This window comes from Papio anubis, chromosome 3, assembly GCF_008728515.1.
Source record: "Papio anubis isolate 15944 chromosome 3, Panubis1.0, whole genome shotgun sequence".
NCBI classification, from domain to species: domain Eukaryota; kingdom Metazoa; phylum Chordata; class Mammalia; order Primates; family Cercopithecidae; genus Papio; species Papio anubis.
In genome coordinates this window covers 122147625-122163130 of record NC_044978.1, presented here as the reverse complement: position 1 = coordinate 122163130, position 15506 = coordinate 122147625, and the positions used below count along the sequence as shown (strand labels likewise).

The following is a 15506-nucleotide window of genomic DNA, read 5'->3' as shown; positions in this document are numbered from 1 at the left end:
TTAGCTATCACTTGGGCACAGGGTTTTGCAAGCAATCATATAAACTTCCAGTCAAAATGTCAGCAATTGCATATTTATGCCTCTCTTTAAGGAATGTCTCTAAATTCTTTGAGAAACAGGCAAATGCCTTTTTGGGCTAAATGCCCCTGTGAGCGCCACTTGCCCTAACTGTGTTCCTTGCTGAGAACCGCTCTCCAGAGCTTCTGCACCTGTCTTCAAGTCTGTCAGGTCTCAGGAACATCAGCTTTCCTTCTCATGTCAGCTGATTCACCAAAATGGTGGTTCCCCTTCATTCTACAAATTAATGTCAGCTCTTGGGCTTTTTCCTGCCTTTTTCATTAACTGTCCAATTAAAAATTCTCTCTCACAAAACTCTCCTAAACGACATGGCTTTCTACTAGATACCAAGAGTTTTTCTTCTTTAAAATCAACAAAAAAGGAACTTCTGGCAGAAGCAAGATAATTTAAGGTCAGCCCAAGGTCTAGTCCCATGGGACTGTATAATAGGTTCAAGGATCATTTAACTTGAAGTCCTAGACAAGTTAATTGTTAACCCTTCACCTACTCAAGCTTTCAGGTAAGAGTTGAGGACTGGAAACCAAAATGGCATACTACTATGACACTCACTTTTCATAATCAACACACATACATGTCAGACCAAACTAGCTATTCCATGCTCATGTCCTAAGTCAGAAACTTGTATTAAAATCCTGATTCTACTGTCTACCTGCTATGGAAATCTGAGCAGATCATCTACTCTTTTTTTTTGAGACAGGGTCTCACTGTGTCACCCAGCTGGAGTGCAATGGCACAATGATGGCTCACTACAGCCTCAACCTCTCCAGTTCAAGCGATCCTCCCACCTCAGCCTTCTGAGTAGTTGAGACTACAAGGAGTATTACTATGTGCCTGAGCTAGTCTTGAACTCCTGGGCTCAAGCAATCCTCCCTCCTCACACCTCCCACAGTGCTGGGAGTACAGGTGTGAGCCACTGCGCCCGGCCAGGTTATCTACTCTTAATAACTTTTGGTATCCTCAGGTTTAAAATGCTGAAAATAATATCTGTCCTTAAAATATTGTTATAAGAATTAAATAAGACAGTTTTTATTGTAAATTGCTTTATAAAATATAAAAATCTGCTATATATCATTACTGATTGTATGAATTATATAGAGGCCTATGACTAGAAATGAGCCGATACTGGGTTCATATCAACAGTAACACAACACTGAAATTTACTATTGATTCAAGTGTGATTTTTAATCCTCACAGAAGAAAAGAAGAGCTAGGAGTTACAGAGAGGAGACTCTACTGCTAACATTTTTCCCTCCATGAAATGTAACAGGGCGCATGGATGGTTGATTCTAATGGAATAGTCAATCCCATCTAAACAGCAACTTAACGATGCTATTTATGGTCAATCATCCTCACTCTAGACCTAAACAAGAAAGAAACTTATCCTATGTGGCCAAGCATAGGTACCAGGTCTGACTCTGCTTTTGCTGTTTGGCATCCTTCTTCTATTGCACTATGAGCTAAAACTAAGAATGCAGAGGTCTTCCACACCCAAGTTTCTCGACTCGCCTCTGGGTAGTAAACCTTTTCCCTCCAGTAACAAGGCATTCCATGAATGGCTCTATTCAAGATTTTTATACAACTACTGTGTATTAGCTAAGTGTAATAATGATTATGTAGCAACAATCATTCTTGGAGCTTTACATTTATTATTATTATTATCCCCATTTATGAATGAGGCATTCAGGCACAGAGATGTAAGAAACTTTCCCAAGACAAGTTGAACCCCAGGTTATCTGGATGCAGGGTTTAGGATCTTAATTACTATTAACCCTTTAATGGATATTAGGACACATTGAAATTGGGCTTAAACATTAATTTCTTTTTCATTTTTTTTCTTGAGATAGGGTTTCACTATTGTCTAAGCTGCAGTGCAGTAGTGTAGTCATAGCTCACTCCAGCCTTGACCTCCTGGGCTCAAGGTATCCTCCTGTAGCTAGGACTCCAGGCATGTGCCCCCATCATCCAGATAAGTTTGTTTTTTTTTAATAGACAAGGTCTTGCATTGTTGTCCAGGCTGGTCTTGAACCCCTGGGCTCCATAATGCTCCCTCCTCAGCCTTCCAAAGTGCTGGACTATGGGCATGAGTCACCATGCCTGGCTCTTAAACATTAACTATTAGCATCCTTGGTAGATTTTTTTCTCCTATGACTATAAAGTTAAGCTATTACTATTTAACTAACCATTTGTTTATTTTAGAAGAAATTTGTTTTAGAAGAAAAATTACAATTTTTAAGTAGTTCTTAGAAAATAGCTAAAAGTAATGATGATGGGAACAAAAAGAAAGAACCAATAAGGAAAGAAAAAATTTCACTTTCTAATAAAATTGAGATGAATCTCTACCTGTGAAGTGGAATTTCACTGATTCTGGGAGACCTGAAAGAGTAAGAGAGACAATCAGTATATTAAACACATGGGGGTCAGAGAGAGCTAGAGAAGGTACAAAATAAAGGGCAGAGGTTAGGAAAGTAAAGAATGTCTTACTCTAAATTATTCTTATTTAAGGAAAGACCACCAGGTCATTTGCTAATGTTATGTTGAATTTAATGGTGTCAACATTAATTTTAAATAGCAAAAAGGACCACATAGTGGAATAATTTTATATCACAGCAGTTAGTGTGATTTATAATACATTCATTCAGAACCTATTTTATCAGTACATAAAATCCTACAAATCGGTGAATGCGGGTGAGCCATATATCACTGACAGGGCTCTCAGGTGGGTCAATTCCATTGTAGAATTGAGTGGTGCCGAGACCTTGATTTACACACTGTAACCATGTGAGAGATTTATCTCGCAGCATTTATCGCATAGATTATACAGCACAGGACTCTGCTCTCTCTGAAGAGGTTCTAGGAACTCGGGCGAGTTTAGTGAATGACTTCAAACACGGCTGACATATTTTCTTTCCTTCTAATCCCAGGATATCCCGTGTTTCTTATAAAGTACGAGTTGTAACACAGGGGTTACAGACCCATGAACATTTTCAATGGCTATTAGTTATCCTGTTACTAAACACTGTGTACAGATACTAAAGAGGAAGCCTATACCCACTGTTAGAGATTTTCAATCTAATTGAGGAGTTAACTGTTTTCTGGGTGGTTAAACTTATATTAAATAATGGCAAGTATCATTTTAAATGTTTACCATAATCAAAAAAGTCTAAAATTACTTAAACCATGTTCAATTCACCATAAGAAATCACCACTTTTGTGTATGAATAAAGCTACTGTATAAAAAGAATATCCTGTATTCATGGTGTTATGTAGCACATACACCTTAAAGATCATAAAGAAATAGGCACCAGTGGCTGGGCATGGTGGCTTATGCCTGTAATCCCAGCACTTCGGGAGGCTGAGGTAGGTGGATCGCAAGGTCAGGAGTTCAAGACCAGCCTGACAAATATGGTGAAACCCCGTCTCTACCAAAAATACAAAAATTAGCCAGGAGTGGCGGCATTCATCTGTAGTCTCAGCTACTCAGGAGGCTGAGGCAGGAGAATCGCTTGAACCCAGCAGGCGGAAGTTGCAGTGAGCCGAGATTGCATCACTACACTCCAACCTGGGTGACAAAGCAAGATTCTGTCAAAAGAAAAAAGAAATAGGCACTAATATTTTTGGAATAGTCAAAGGCATAAAAATATTTAAGGGTAGGGACTTAAAACTCCTGCTTTCTGGTCAACAACCTTGATGACTAGATCAAGGGAAGAGAGAGGGTGGCAGGGATTAAGGGTATGCTGGGCTTCGTGGAAGGGCACACACTGGCTTTAATGAGAAACTTAGTTATTCTTCTATTCAGTCTTCTCTGCCATTAAAAAGGTGTCTTTTACCAAATACTGGTTTTATCCCAAGAGGTTGCCTGCATGCCCCATGTCTACATGAAACCTCCCCTGAGGTACTGCAGGACCCTTACTGGCCTCCCCTTACCCTTGTGCCATCCACTCTGGCCTCCTCATCAAGTCCATTGACATCACTGCAGTCAAAGAGTTTTTTATGAAAAGCCATTCCCTAGTTTCCTGTACCTGAAAACTTTCACTGGGTTCCTCTTGATGTTGGGATAACAACCCAAATCCTTACCAGCTTTGAGGGTCTGTCAGGTGTGACCTCTGTCTCTTCCACCAGATGCATCCCTGCTCTGCCTGACCCTTCACATTTCAGAGACACAGACACCACATTCTCTCCTTCCCCAGGCCCCTGTACCTGGGGCTGGTGCCCTTCCTTCAGGGACATGTTCCTGACCATCCAAATAAACACAGTTTTCTTCATCAGCTTCTACCCATCTCTTCACTGCCAGTATCTTCACTGAGCTCTCAGTCTAGGTCGGTCTGGTTATGTGTAATTCCACCACTGAACTTTCTCCCTTTTTCTCAGAGCTCTTATCCCAGACTGCAATTAAATATTCATTCCTGGGGTTATTTATCAAATTCTCTCTCTATACCTGCTCAAACCACCAAGAGCAGAATCCACACCTCTTTTTGCTTGCCACTATATCTCCAAGGCCTCATTCAGTGACTGGCACATAGGAGGCACAAAATAAAGATTTATTGAAAGTATGCCTGAATGCATGAATAAATGAAAAAATAAAAAGATGGAACTGAGCCCAAGCTACATATTGGCTGACAGGTCTCAAGCTAGTTTGAATAGCTACAAAGTAGGGGCACCAAATGGTCCAGAGGACTGTGGGAGACTCAGGGCAAGCCTGTCATGTCGAGCCACAGAGAGCAGTTGGGTGCCTCAAAGCAGAGAGGAGAGCATTACCAGCAAACGAGAAGGCCATGAGCTCCTGGAGGTGGGGTGCTGCCGGGGGAGGGCGGTACATGACTTTGCCCTGGTTAATATCTTCTTGGGTGAAATACCGGATAGGAAAGTGAGGGTGGTCCCGGTGTTCGATGATACCTGGGAGGAATAGATTTGGCATGAGCATCAGCAGTAATTCTCATCGCTGACTAAATGACTAGAGCCATACAGCCTGCTCTTCTTGTTGGCGGGAGTCTTTCATCCTGCAGAAACTGACTGTTCTCAGGTTGCTCTTGGTATGCCATTCTCTGGTCATTTAAGAAAAGGGCAAATCTGAAACCCAAAAGAGTATTGACTGGGATTCATGAAATACAAACCATAGTGTGATGGTTAATACTGAGTATCAACTTGATTGAAGGATGAAAAGTATTGATCCTGGGTGTGTCTGTGAGGGTTTTGCCAAAGGAGATAAATATTTGAGTCAGTGGGCTGGGAAAGGCAGACCCACCCTCAATCTGGGTGGACACCATCTAATCAGCTGCCAGCATGGCTAGAATATAAGACAGGGAGGCTGGGCGTAATGACTCACGCCCATAATCCCAGCACTTTGGGAGGCTGAGGTGAGTGGATCACCTGAGGTCAGGAGTTCAAGACCAGCCTAGCCAACATGATGAAACCCTGTCTCTACTAAAACTACAAAAATTAGCAGGGTATGGTGGCATGCACCTGTAATCCCAGCTAACAGGGAGGCTGAGGCAGGAGAATCGCTTGAACCCAGGAGATGGAGGTTGCAGTGAGCCGAGATTGCACCACTGCACTCCAGCCTGGGTGGCAGGAGTGAAACTCCATCTCAAAAATAAATATATAAGTTTAAAAAATAAAGCAGGTGTAAAAACATGAAAAGACTAGACTGGCTTAGCCTCCCAGCCTACATCTTTCTCCTGTGCTGGATGCTTCTGGCCCTTGAATATCAGACTCCAAGCTCTTCAGTTTTGGGACTCAGACTGCCTCTCCTTGCTTCTCAGGTTGCAGATGGCCTATTGTGGGACCTTATGATTGTGGGAGTTAATACTTAATAAACTCCCCTTTATATATATATATCTCCTATTAGTTCTGTTCCTCTAGAGAACCTTGACTAATACACATAGAAGGATACAAACTACTGCCCCTACTATAGCCTAGACCAGCTAATTTTCCAAAAGTCACATACATGGTAACATAATTAAGAGATTCTCTCAGTTGAGTTTCAATTCAAAGGTCCTTGAGAAACTGGCACAGATTGGTCTCCTGGTGAGGCTGTAAAAAGATTTTTCTCAATCTAACCTCTTTCCTTCAGAAACTCCTTAGACTCTGCAATAATCTTTGGCTACAGTAACATGGGTCTTGATTATTCTAAGAACTGAATTTGCAATTATCACTCTGCTTGTGATAAATGCTGTAGGGGCTGCAGATTTGCCTGTTGTTTCTAAATTTTTCAGGTATAGAACTAATGCTGTGATCTTTTCTCACGTCCTATTCACTCCTTAAAAGGAGGGCACATGTGAAGCTTGATGTTGAACTAATTCACCTTCTGCAGGGTTGAGAGGGCAACAACCATTCTCCAGAAGACAGCCCAGGCTGCTGGTTTGAAAGGGCTCCATCTCGACTCTGGCAATGTAGGGAGAACCATTAGCTATGACTTAGCAGATGACTTTTAGACTTTTAATTTCTTTGGACTTTCTCAAAAGGATAATGGAATTTAATTTCTTGACTTTTCTCTCTCATTGAGAATTTCATAATGTGAGAAGCTTACATTTGGGGCAGTGGTTAGTCTTGGGAGAAAAGTCTCAGATGTGGAAGCAGAATTACCTTAACAGAAGCTGATCTTTCTGTGAGGAGCAGCCACATCTCTCTTGGACCTTGATGTCATTTGGATCTGTGTCCCCACCCAAATCTCATGTTCAATTGTAATCCTCAATGTTGGAGGCAGGGTCTGGTGGGAGGCGACTGATCACAAGTGCAGTTTCTAATGGTTTAACACCACCCCCCGGGTGCTGTCCTGGTGATAGTGAGTGAGTGAGTGAGTGAGTGAGTGAGTGAGTGAGATTTTCTTTCTTTCTTTTTTTTTTTTTTTTGAGATGGAGTCTTGCTCTGCCGCACAGACTGGAGGTGTAGTGGTGTGATCTCAGCTCACTGTAAGCTCTGCCTCCTGAGTTCATGCCATTCTCCTGCCTCAGCCTTCCAAGTAGCTGGGACTACAGGTGCCCACCACCATGCCCAGCTAATTTTTTGTATTTTTTTTTTTTTTTTTAGTAGAGACAGGGTTTGACCTTGTTAGCCAGGATGGTCTCGATCTCCTGACCTCGTGATCCGCCTGCCTCAGCCTCCCAAAGGAGTGAGATTTTAAACAAAATCTAGTTGTTTAAAAGTGTGTGACATCTCCCCCACCCGCTTTCCTCCTGTTCCGGCCATGTAAGATGTACCTGCTTCCCCTTCACCTTCCGCCATGATTGTAAGTTTCCCGAGGCCTCCCCATCCATGCTTCCTGTACAGCCTGTGAAGCCATGAGCCAATTAAACCTCTTTTCTTTATAAATTATCCAGTTTCAGTTATTTCTTTATAGCAATATGAAAATGGACTAACACAGGCATAAGCTTATTAGTTAAGCCCAAAGTCAAGAGATCTAAAGGTTGGGGACTCATGATGGCAGGGCCCCAAATCTCCTCTGACTCTAGTTCCACATTCCCATGTTCCCAGATAGGAGGTGGAGCAACATATCCAATTGGGGAAGGAACTGAATATGTGTGGCTCAGCCCGCTTTGGGCTCCCTGGCAGAACTCCTTATCCTGAACTTATGCTCATTCTGGTCCATTCCCCTGTCATAACCTCACTAGGGCAGGCTCTGGTCCTACAGAGACAATGCCTATGTGTCCAGTTCTGCCAGTACACGGGAGGGGAGCTCAACCCGGTAGCATGTACATTCTCCATCCAGCATGCTATGTCAGTGCCAAAGCCATCACATTCATCTCCTTCAGACCATAGTCTTTTTCTCTCTCAATTAGTTCTAAACTAGAAGACAGGAGCAAGGAATATGAATAATTAGTATTCCTTGAAACCTCAATGAATATATCTCTATGTATGCAAGCAGACAAAACTCCAGAGATATTAAGACTGGTCAAAAACTAGAATATAATAATATCACTCAAAAGATCATTTACTACAGATCTTACCTTGATTTGGATGCAGAGGTAGAGTGATATTGTAGACAATCTTTCCACTTGGCCTCTCAGAGTTTATAAAGGAGAGGGAATGAGGCTGAATGACAGTCAGGCCATCTTCTCGAGCCTAAACAAAGTTTAAGAAGGAAGAGGAAAACATGGTATGAAAAACCAAAGCCAAAGGCAAAAACAGACCTTATTAAGAAAAAAAAAAAAATTGCTCTGGGCTTTTAAATTAGTCACACTTAGTAAAATTTTCAAGAGTTCAAAAGAAGGATCTGGTCTCCTGCATTGCAGATTTTTCCCAAGCCTCCCCTCCTAGGTTTAGAGAGTCCTTTTCAAGTTTTCTTGTACCCTAGTCTTCTCTCCCCCAACTGCCCCCACAGTTACATCAGTGCACGTGGTGGGGATTCCGATATTATCACTTTTTTCTTAGGTGGAACACGTTTCCAAATGGGGCATCCCAGCTGGCTCTTCTACTCTCTTGCTAATCACAGCTGGCTCACTGTGTCTCTCCTCTAACTTTTTGTTTTCTTTAAGAGACAGGGTCTAGCTCTGTCACAGGCTGGAGTGCAGTGGTCATAGCTCACTGCTGCTCCTCTGACTTAATGGGCTAAGTTGAATCTGGCCAGAAGTTCTAAGGACTCAGCTGAGATACTTAAGTCTTGGCCCCAAGAAGTTCTTCAGAGCATTGCCCCCCAGGTCCCCAGTTTTGCTAATGGAAACTGTGATGCCTTCTGGTAACAAAGGGCTAAAAGTGAACCCACCTCAAACATCAAAAAAGGGTCACCATTTGCATGCAGACGTTTAAGAGGTATTTCTTTATTGAAGCACATAAAATAGCCAATATTTCCCTTTTTCTCCATTCTACTGGTTAAAAGAACTAGATACTGCCTTTTCTCTTCCAGCTTTCAGAACCCAGTGAATGAGTGAGGCAATATTAATCAGAGGACTGATGCGTATGTAACTTTACTATCCCTTTCCCCGTGCACATCCATAACCCACTAACAGTGGCAACACTTAAAAAACAAAAAGGAGAGCTTCAGACTCCCATCACTAGGCATGGTGGTGGGTTGGGGATAGCAGCAAAAACAGTGTGGAGAGAAGAGGGAAACTAGCCTGAGCAGGGGCCCCTCGCTTGGGTCAGGCATGCTGTTGTAAAACAGAATAAAAACATCCAGCGCATCATGGGCTCTTCCTAACTGACCCCTGAAGGTGGGTTAGAGTGTGACATGCTCTTCTGCCCTTTGAAGCCCTCCTTCTTTCAGATGGAATCTCCTCATTTAGAAAGGGATTAAGCAGGGCTCAGTAATGCTCATAGAGGAGGGAGTGGTGCTCTCCCTTTAACCATGAAAAGATTGAAGGTTGCAGTTGCTTTGTAATTGTTCCCAAGGCATATTTGTCCTGGGGAGAGGCAGCATTTGCAGGTTGGAACAATCCCCCTATAGTAAAGAGTCATATTTCAGGCCCTTGCTCAGGTCTGGAATGTAATGAGCAAGGAAAATTAGAATTGCGAATAGCAGCTGGTCTCTCACCCTAATATAAAACAAGTAAGGACAACAAATTAAAACTATATGCCATATATAAGGTGTTACTATCCCATACATGTTTGTACACACCTATAAATATGTACGCATGTGGGTACAACTAACAGACAAAAAAGTATAGGTTCTGTACCTTGTTTGGCACTGTTTGCTACCTTTTAATATCAAAACTATCATAATAACTGAACATTCTCAGAGTACCATGTGATATTCTGAAAATCTAGATGTACCTAAAATAATAAAGTGATAAAAAGAGGAAATTATTGTGGACATGGGACTGTGGGAAGGGAAACATGTTCCAGCCAAGATAACAGTCTATTTTGAAATTTATTGATACTATTTTTCTCCTAATAGAAATAGACATTACATAGAAAAAGGACTGATTCCGTGAGGAAAGCAATATTGAGTTTGAGATATATCAAAGTATAATCAATTTTAATATTGGCTACTTAGAATGTTCAATATTTATCAGTTAAACATAGTAAGAAATGAGAGATTAAACTTCATAGAAATCATTGCAAAAGACACTTTAAAAATAGTATATCTGTCAACAAAAGAAGATTACAGAATAATTCTTTTCACAATGGCCACGTTACCTCTGAATATATCCAGAGTCCAACTGCTTCTCCCACCCCACTGCCACCACTCTGCTGAGGGCCACAGTCTCTCCCCAGGATTACCCCAGTGGCCTCTCAATTGCTCTCTTGCCTCCCTTACACTCCCTTTCAGCACAGCAGCCAGTGTGATCCTTTCATAAGGACATGAGGCCTCTGCTCAACACCCCGCAATGGCTTCCCATTTTAATCAGAAGAAAAGCCAAGTTCCTACAATGACCTATGAAATGTTGTACGATCTGTCCCAGCCCACACACTTATCACATCTGTGAATTCACTCTCTCTGCTCCAGCACACCCTTCACCAGCACATCCCAGACTCAACTTGTCATGCTTCCCACCAAAAGTCCTTGAACATTCCTGATCTTGAGGAATGGCACCTGTATATCCTCAGACACTGGGTGTTTCACCCGCCTTCCATATATAGGAAGCCACTGTGTCTCTGTGTCTCTAAGTCTCTCTTAATCTATCCCCCACTTTGTTTTTAACCATCATAACCATTTGTCAGTGCACAGCTCTGTAGTGTTGACTATATGCATACAGTTGTGTAATAGATCTCTAGAACTCTCCCATCTTGCAAAGCTGAAACTCTATATCCACTTAACAACTCCCCCTTTCTCCCTCTCTCATGGTGTCACACACTTTACACCTGGTAACTACCATTCTACTTTCTACTTCTTTTGACTACATTCTACTTTATATCTCACATAAGCAGAATCACGCAGTTTTTGTTCTTTTGTGACTGGCTTACTTTACTTATCATAATGTCTTAAACATTCATCTATGTTGTAGCCTGTGACAGGATTTCCTTCCTTTGTAAGGTTGAATAATATTCTTCTCTCTGTATGTGTGTATGTGTGTATCACATTTTCTTTATCCATTTCTCTGCTGATAGATATTTAGATTGCTTCCACATCTTGGCTACTGTGAATAATGCTACAATGAACATTCGTGTGCAAATCTCTTCAAGATCTCCTGAGCTCTTAACCATGGGCTCATGCCACTAATTGTTCTTGCTCTAGATGACTGCAATAGCCTGTTTGTTTTCTGACTGGCCCCCATCTAGGATGTTTTCTACCCTGTAGCCAGAATGATCTTCCTAAATGTATCATTAAAAATCTGATCATGGCACTTCTCTGCTACAAATCCCTCAGCACCTTATTTGCCCCAACAGCATTTCAGGACAAAATGGAAACTCTATCTTATACTTAAGGTCTTCCATGATCTGACTCTCGGTTCTTACTGCATTTTCACTTAACGGATTTTATGCTCCAGCCAACTGAACAACCTGTAATGCTTCAAATGTGTCATGTTCTCCCTTGTCTCCACCTTTGTTCACCTGTTGTTCCTCAAGACTGGGATACATTCCCAATTTAGTCTAGATGAGTGGTTCTTCTAGTGTGGTGATCTGGGAAGCAGCAAATAGCATTACCTAGAAACTCTTTAGAAATGCAAATTCTTGGCCCTACACCAGATCCACTAAATTAGAAAACACTGTGGTGGGTTCCAGCAATCTGTGTTTTACTTTTTTAATTTTTAATTTTTAAAATTTCCTATTTCCATAGGTTTTTTGGGGGAACAGATGGTATGTGGTTACATAAGTAAGTTCCTTAGTAGTGAAGTGTGAGATTTTGGTGCACCCATCACCCGAGCAGTATGCACTGAACCCAATTTGTAGTCTTTTATCCCTCACCTATTATTCTAAGTGAAGTAATTCAGGAATGGAAAACCAAACATTGTATGTTCTCACTCATAAGTGGGAGCTAAGCTACGAGGATGCAAAGGCATAAGAATGATAAAATGGACTTTGGAGACCCAGAGGGAAGGAGTAGGAAGTGGGTGAGTGCAATCTGTGTTTTCATCAACTCTATAGTGATTCTGATATAGGATTAAGTTTGAGAACCCTGGTCTCTAGATAATTTACACTCACCCTGCTCTGTTCCCCACCAGAGGATGCTTCTGTGACCCTCTCTCATGGTCTGCTGGATTTGGTGCCCTCCCATTTGCTGCCATATCATTGCTCTGCCATGGCATTTATCATTGTATTATCCCTGCTTATTTATTTGCTTGTCTTCTCTTTTAGACTCAAAGTTCCTTGAGAATAAAGACTGTGTTTTATGGTCATTGACTCTCCAATGTCTTCCACAGCTCTTAACCTACATTAGGAGCTCAAAAGTGTTTATGAATGAGAGACTGAATGAATGGAGAAGTAGATTCCTACATTTAATCACATATACAAGTATACTAAATATGCCATATAGTTATTTACCATATGCATTCACAATATATTTACCAAATATCTGCAAAACTTGTGTTATTAGATGAGACTAAATGACTAAATTGAGAATGCATTTTTATTACAGATCACAAGAATGTCCTATCGTAATGGCCCTAATTAGTGTCAAAAAATATATAAACTATATATTTTAAGTAACATATGAGTAGGCTAATCACAGTTTACAATAAACTAACCTAAGTTTTAACTGGACAGACCTAATTTGCACGTATGCAACCTAAGCCCTTAAAGGCTAAGTGACTTGAAAATTCTTTTCAGGGGTTCACAGTGACAGTGCAGGCAATAGCACTGTCTTCCTGGTTCCCGGCCCATTGTTTCCTCCAAACTCAAAATAACTCTGCATTAGCATTTGGCAAGACCTGTGTGTGCACATTTTTCTTAATAGTTTAGAGAAAATTCTGATCCAAGTTCCTCCAGTCAGAATGATGAATTATAGACTTTATAGTGCTGCTGAATTATGATTTCTTTAAATTACGGTTTACGGTGGAAATGCCAATACCAGCTATTCATTAAAAACTTTCTATTTTCCCCTTTATGTCTCTGTCATGTCCCAGACCCATAATTTCTAAAACTATAACTGTTCTCTTTGTTGTGGCTCAAGGCTGATACACTGCTTTGGAGTGTAATTGCGTGGGTGCTAACTAAAATGTGGACCCATGATGATTAATTTACAAGGTCTTACATGTTTGCGGCTCTGTCTGGAAGAGGGGTTTGGTATTATAGCACTCACCCTCTCCCCTCCCCAGAGAGACGGTTACGGGGGAGTTGCTAATTGTCTCAACTAAGCTTCATGCACCAATTTAGTTGACACCTTGCTTCACATTTTCCCATGGCCCACACTCCTTCCCACCAGCATACGAGGCTTTCTGTGATAGCTTGATGACCTCCTTATCCTCATCACACCTCCTTGCTGCCTTCCTAATTTCTCCAGTCTTGTTGAACTGTTTGCAGTTTTGCAACAGTTCTATTCTCTGTCACCTCTGGGCCTTTGCATGTGCTCTTTTCACTTGTGGCAATGCCCTTTGTCATCACCTCTCCATTCCTCCCAATGTGCCCCCAAATTTTCACTTGGATAATTGCTATTTATCTTTCTGGATTCAGCACTGACAGCGCCTTCTTGAGGAAACTTTTACAGTGGAAAGTTTCTCATAGGGCTTCTAGAAGATGGAATAATAGTTTCTCCACTACATGGTGCTATAACTAGGGAACCAATGATACCCAAATATTGATTTCATGGACATAAGCCCGAAATTTTCTCCAAGTTTTTAAGGAGGATCCCTGGAATGTCTGGACTACTGTAGAAGGGACATCAGCGATGGATGGGAGGTCAATATGGATTCCGCATAACCTTCCTTTCATTCTGGGAATTTTAAGTTCCTTTTTCAAGTCAATGAGAAATGTGATCACTAGGCTTTCTGGCCCCTGAGTGTGTGATCTGGGCCAGGCACTTACTGCATACAAAACCAGGACACTCTATCAAATCCCATCAGCGTGCTGTGTGCCTCCTCCAAGTGGAAACCACAAGCCTCCTACCCAACTCACAGTCATATGGAGAGATGCTTCCAGAGACAGTTTAGGTGCTTCAGGTGTCTGTGGTAAGATCGCGATGTTGAACATGCGGCTCTCCAGGTGGGTCTGGGCATCAGAGGCACTGGACACCTGAAAAGAAGGTCATCCTGGTGAGCCTCTCATCTTCTACTGGGCAGAGCATGTCCACACGTGGGTTTTTCCCTCTTTTAAGCCAGCTGTCTTTGAATTCTATACGCTCCTGCATTACAACTCTCATTCCGCCCTTCATATTTTAATATTGATCTTTTACTGATTCATATTTTAATATTGATCTTCTACTGATTTCATTTTAAGCAAAGCTGAAAATGCAGGAAAGTGTAAATAAGAAATTAAAAATAATCTAGAATTTCACTACCTAGAAATAATGAATATTAATATGTTGATATTTAACATTTTATATGCACACATATCAATTGCATATTATAATTTTTTACTTACAATAATATGATAGTTTGCTATATCATTAAACATGCCAGAAAACATAGTTTTTGAGGACTATATAATATCTTATTATGAGTATGTAATAAGATTTGTATTCCATTTCTTTCATTTTTAACCAGCACAGGTAAATGATAGGTAAGTGACAAATCTCAGCCTCATCATTGCAGGGCAAGATTAGTAACATTCACAATTAGTGTAATGGTCACAAAATCAACTTTTTCCTGCTTCAAAAACCTGAAGAATGTTGCTTTTCCTATGCAGCTTCTCCCTCCTCATCAGTTACTGGACTGCCCTCTTAAACCTTCCTTCTCTCCATTGTTTGCTAAGCCCTGTGTGACATGTGGAGTTGCATTAATTTCATATGGCAGGGGGCTGAGTTCTACCAATTCTGAGAAAAAGAGGCAAGGATAGTAGCCCTTTCTCTATGTCTTTAAAAGTTACTCCAATAGAAAGCCTGTCTTCTCTGTCTTTATCTTGATCACATCAGATGCCTGGGATCGAGTCTCAAAATACATGTTTTTAAGGAGATACAGCATCTCTGTAAATGATCTTACCACCAATAACTATAATTCACTCATCATCTATTACTATTACGGGTTCAGCATTGCATTAGCTACTTTTCAAGGTTCTCTTACTTAGTATCCACGGAGTAGATATTATTATCCCCTTTTTACAGGTGAGGAAACTAAAGGTCAGAAAATTTAAGCAATGTGTCAAAGTCACAAAGCCAACAAGTGGCAGTATTTAACCAGATCAGTCAGGTTTGCAATCATTCCACTGACCAAGTCACTCACTTTGGTAGCTTTAGGAAATTAGAAAAGGGATAGCGGGGTAGTGGTGGAATATATTCTATCTTTTGAAGAAAAAGAACCAAACATTGAATAGGTAGTGAAATGTGGTCATATTACTGAGCAAATGAATCAATCTAGAAAAGACACTGATGGGAAATGTGTTGGTCTTTTTCGAACCGCATTTCCTAAGGCTGTGTCAAAGTGACCTGAATATACCCAAACCAGGGCTCCTTCCCACACCAA

The 15506-nt window shown here is 41.1% G+C and overlaps 1 protein-coding gene across 5 annotated transcripts in view; it reads right to left on the bottom strand.

The window, feature by feature from the left end:
* Positions 1 to 15506, bottom strand: part of FRAS1 (Fraser extracellular matrix complex subunit 1) — a 453697-nt gene that overhangs the window by 127834 nt on the left and 310357 nt on the right. For all 5 annotated transcript variants that reach the window (XM_031664538.1, XM_031664536.1, XM_031664537.1 and 2 more), the window contains 4 exons: positions 14005 to 14121; positions 8022 to 8136; positions 4834 to 4971; positions 2419 to 2451 (listed from right to left, as the gene is read on the bottom strand). In XM_031664538.1, the coding sequence (XP_031520398.1) occupies positions 2419 to 2451; positions 4834 to 4971; positions 8022 to 8136; positions 14005 to 14121 (403 nt within the window). The remainder of the gene's footprint in view (positions 1 to 2418; positions 2452 to 4833; positions 4972 to 8021; positions 8137 to 14004; positions 14122 to 15506) is intronic.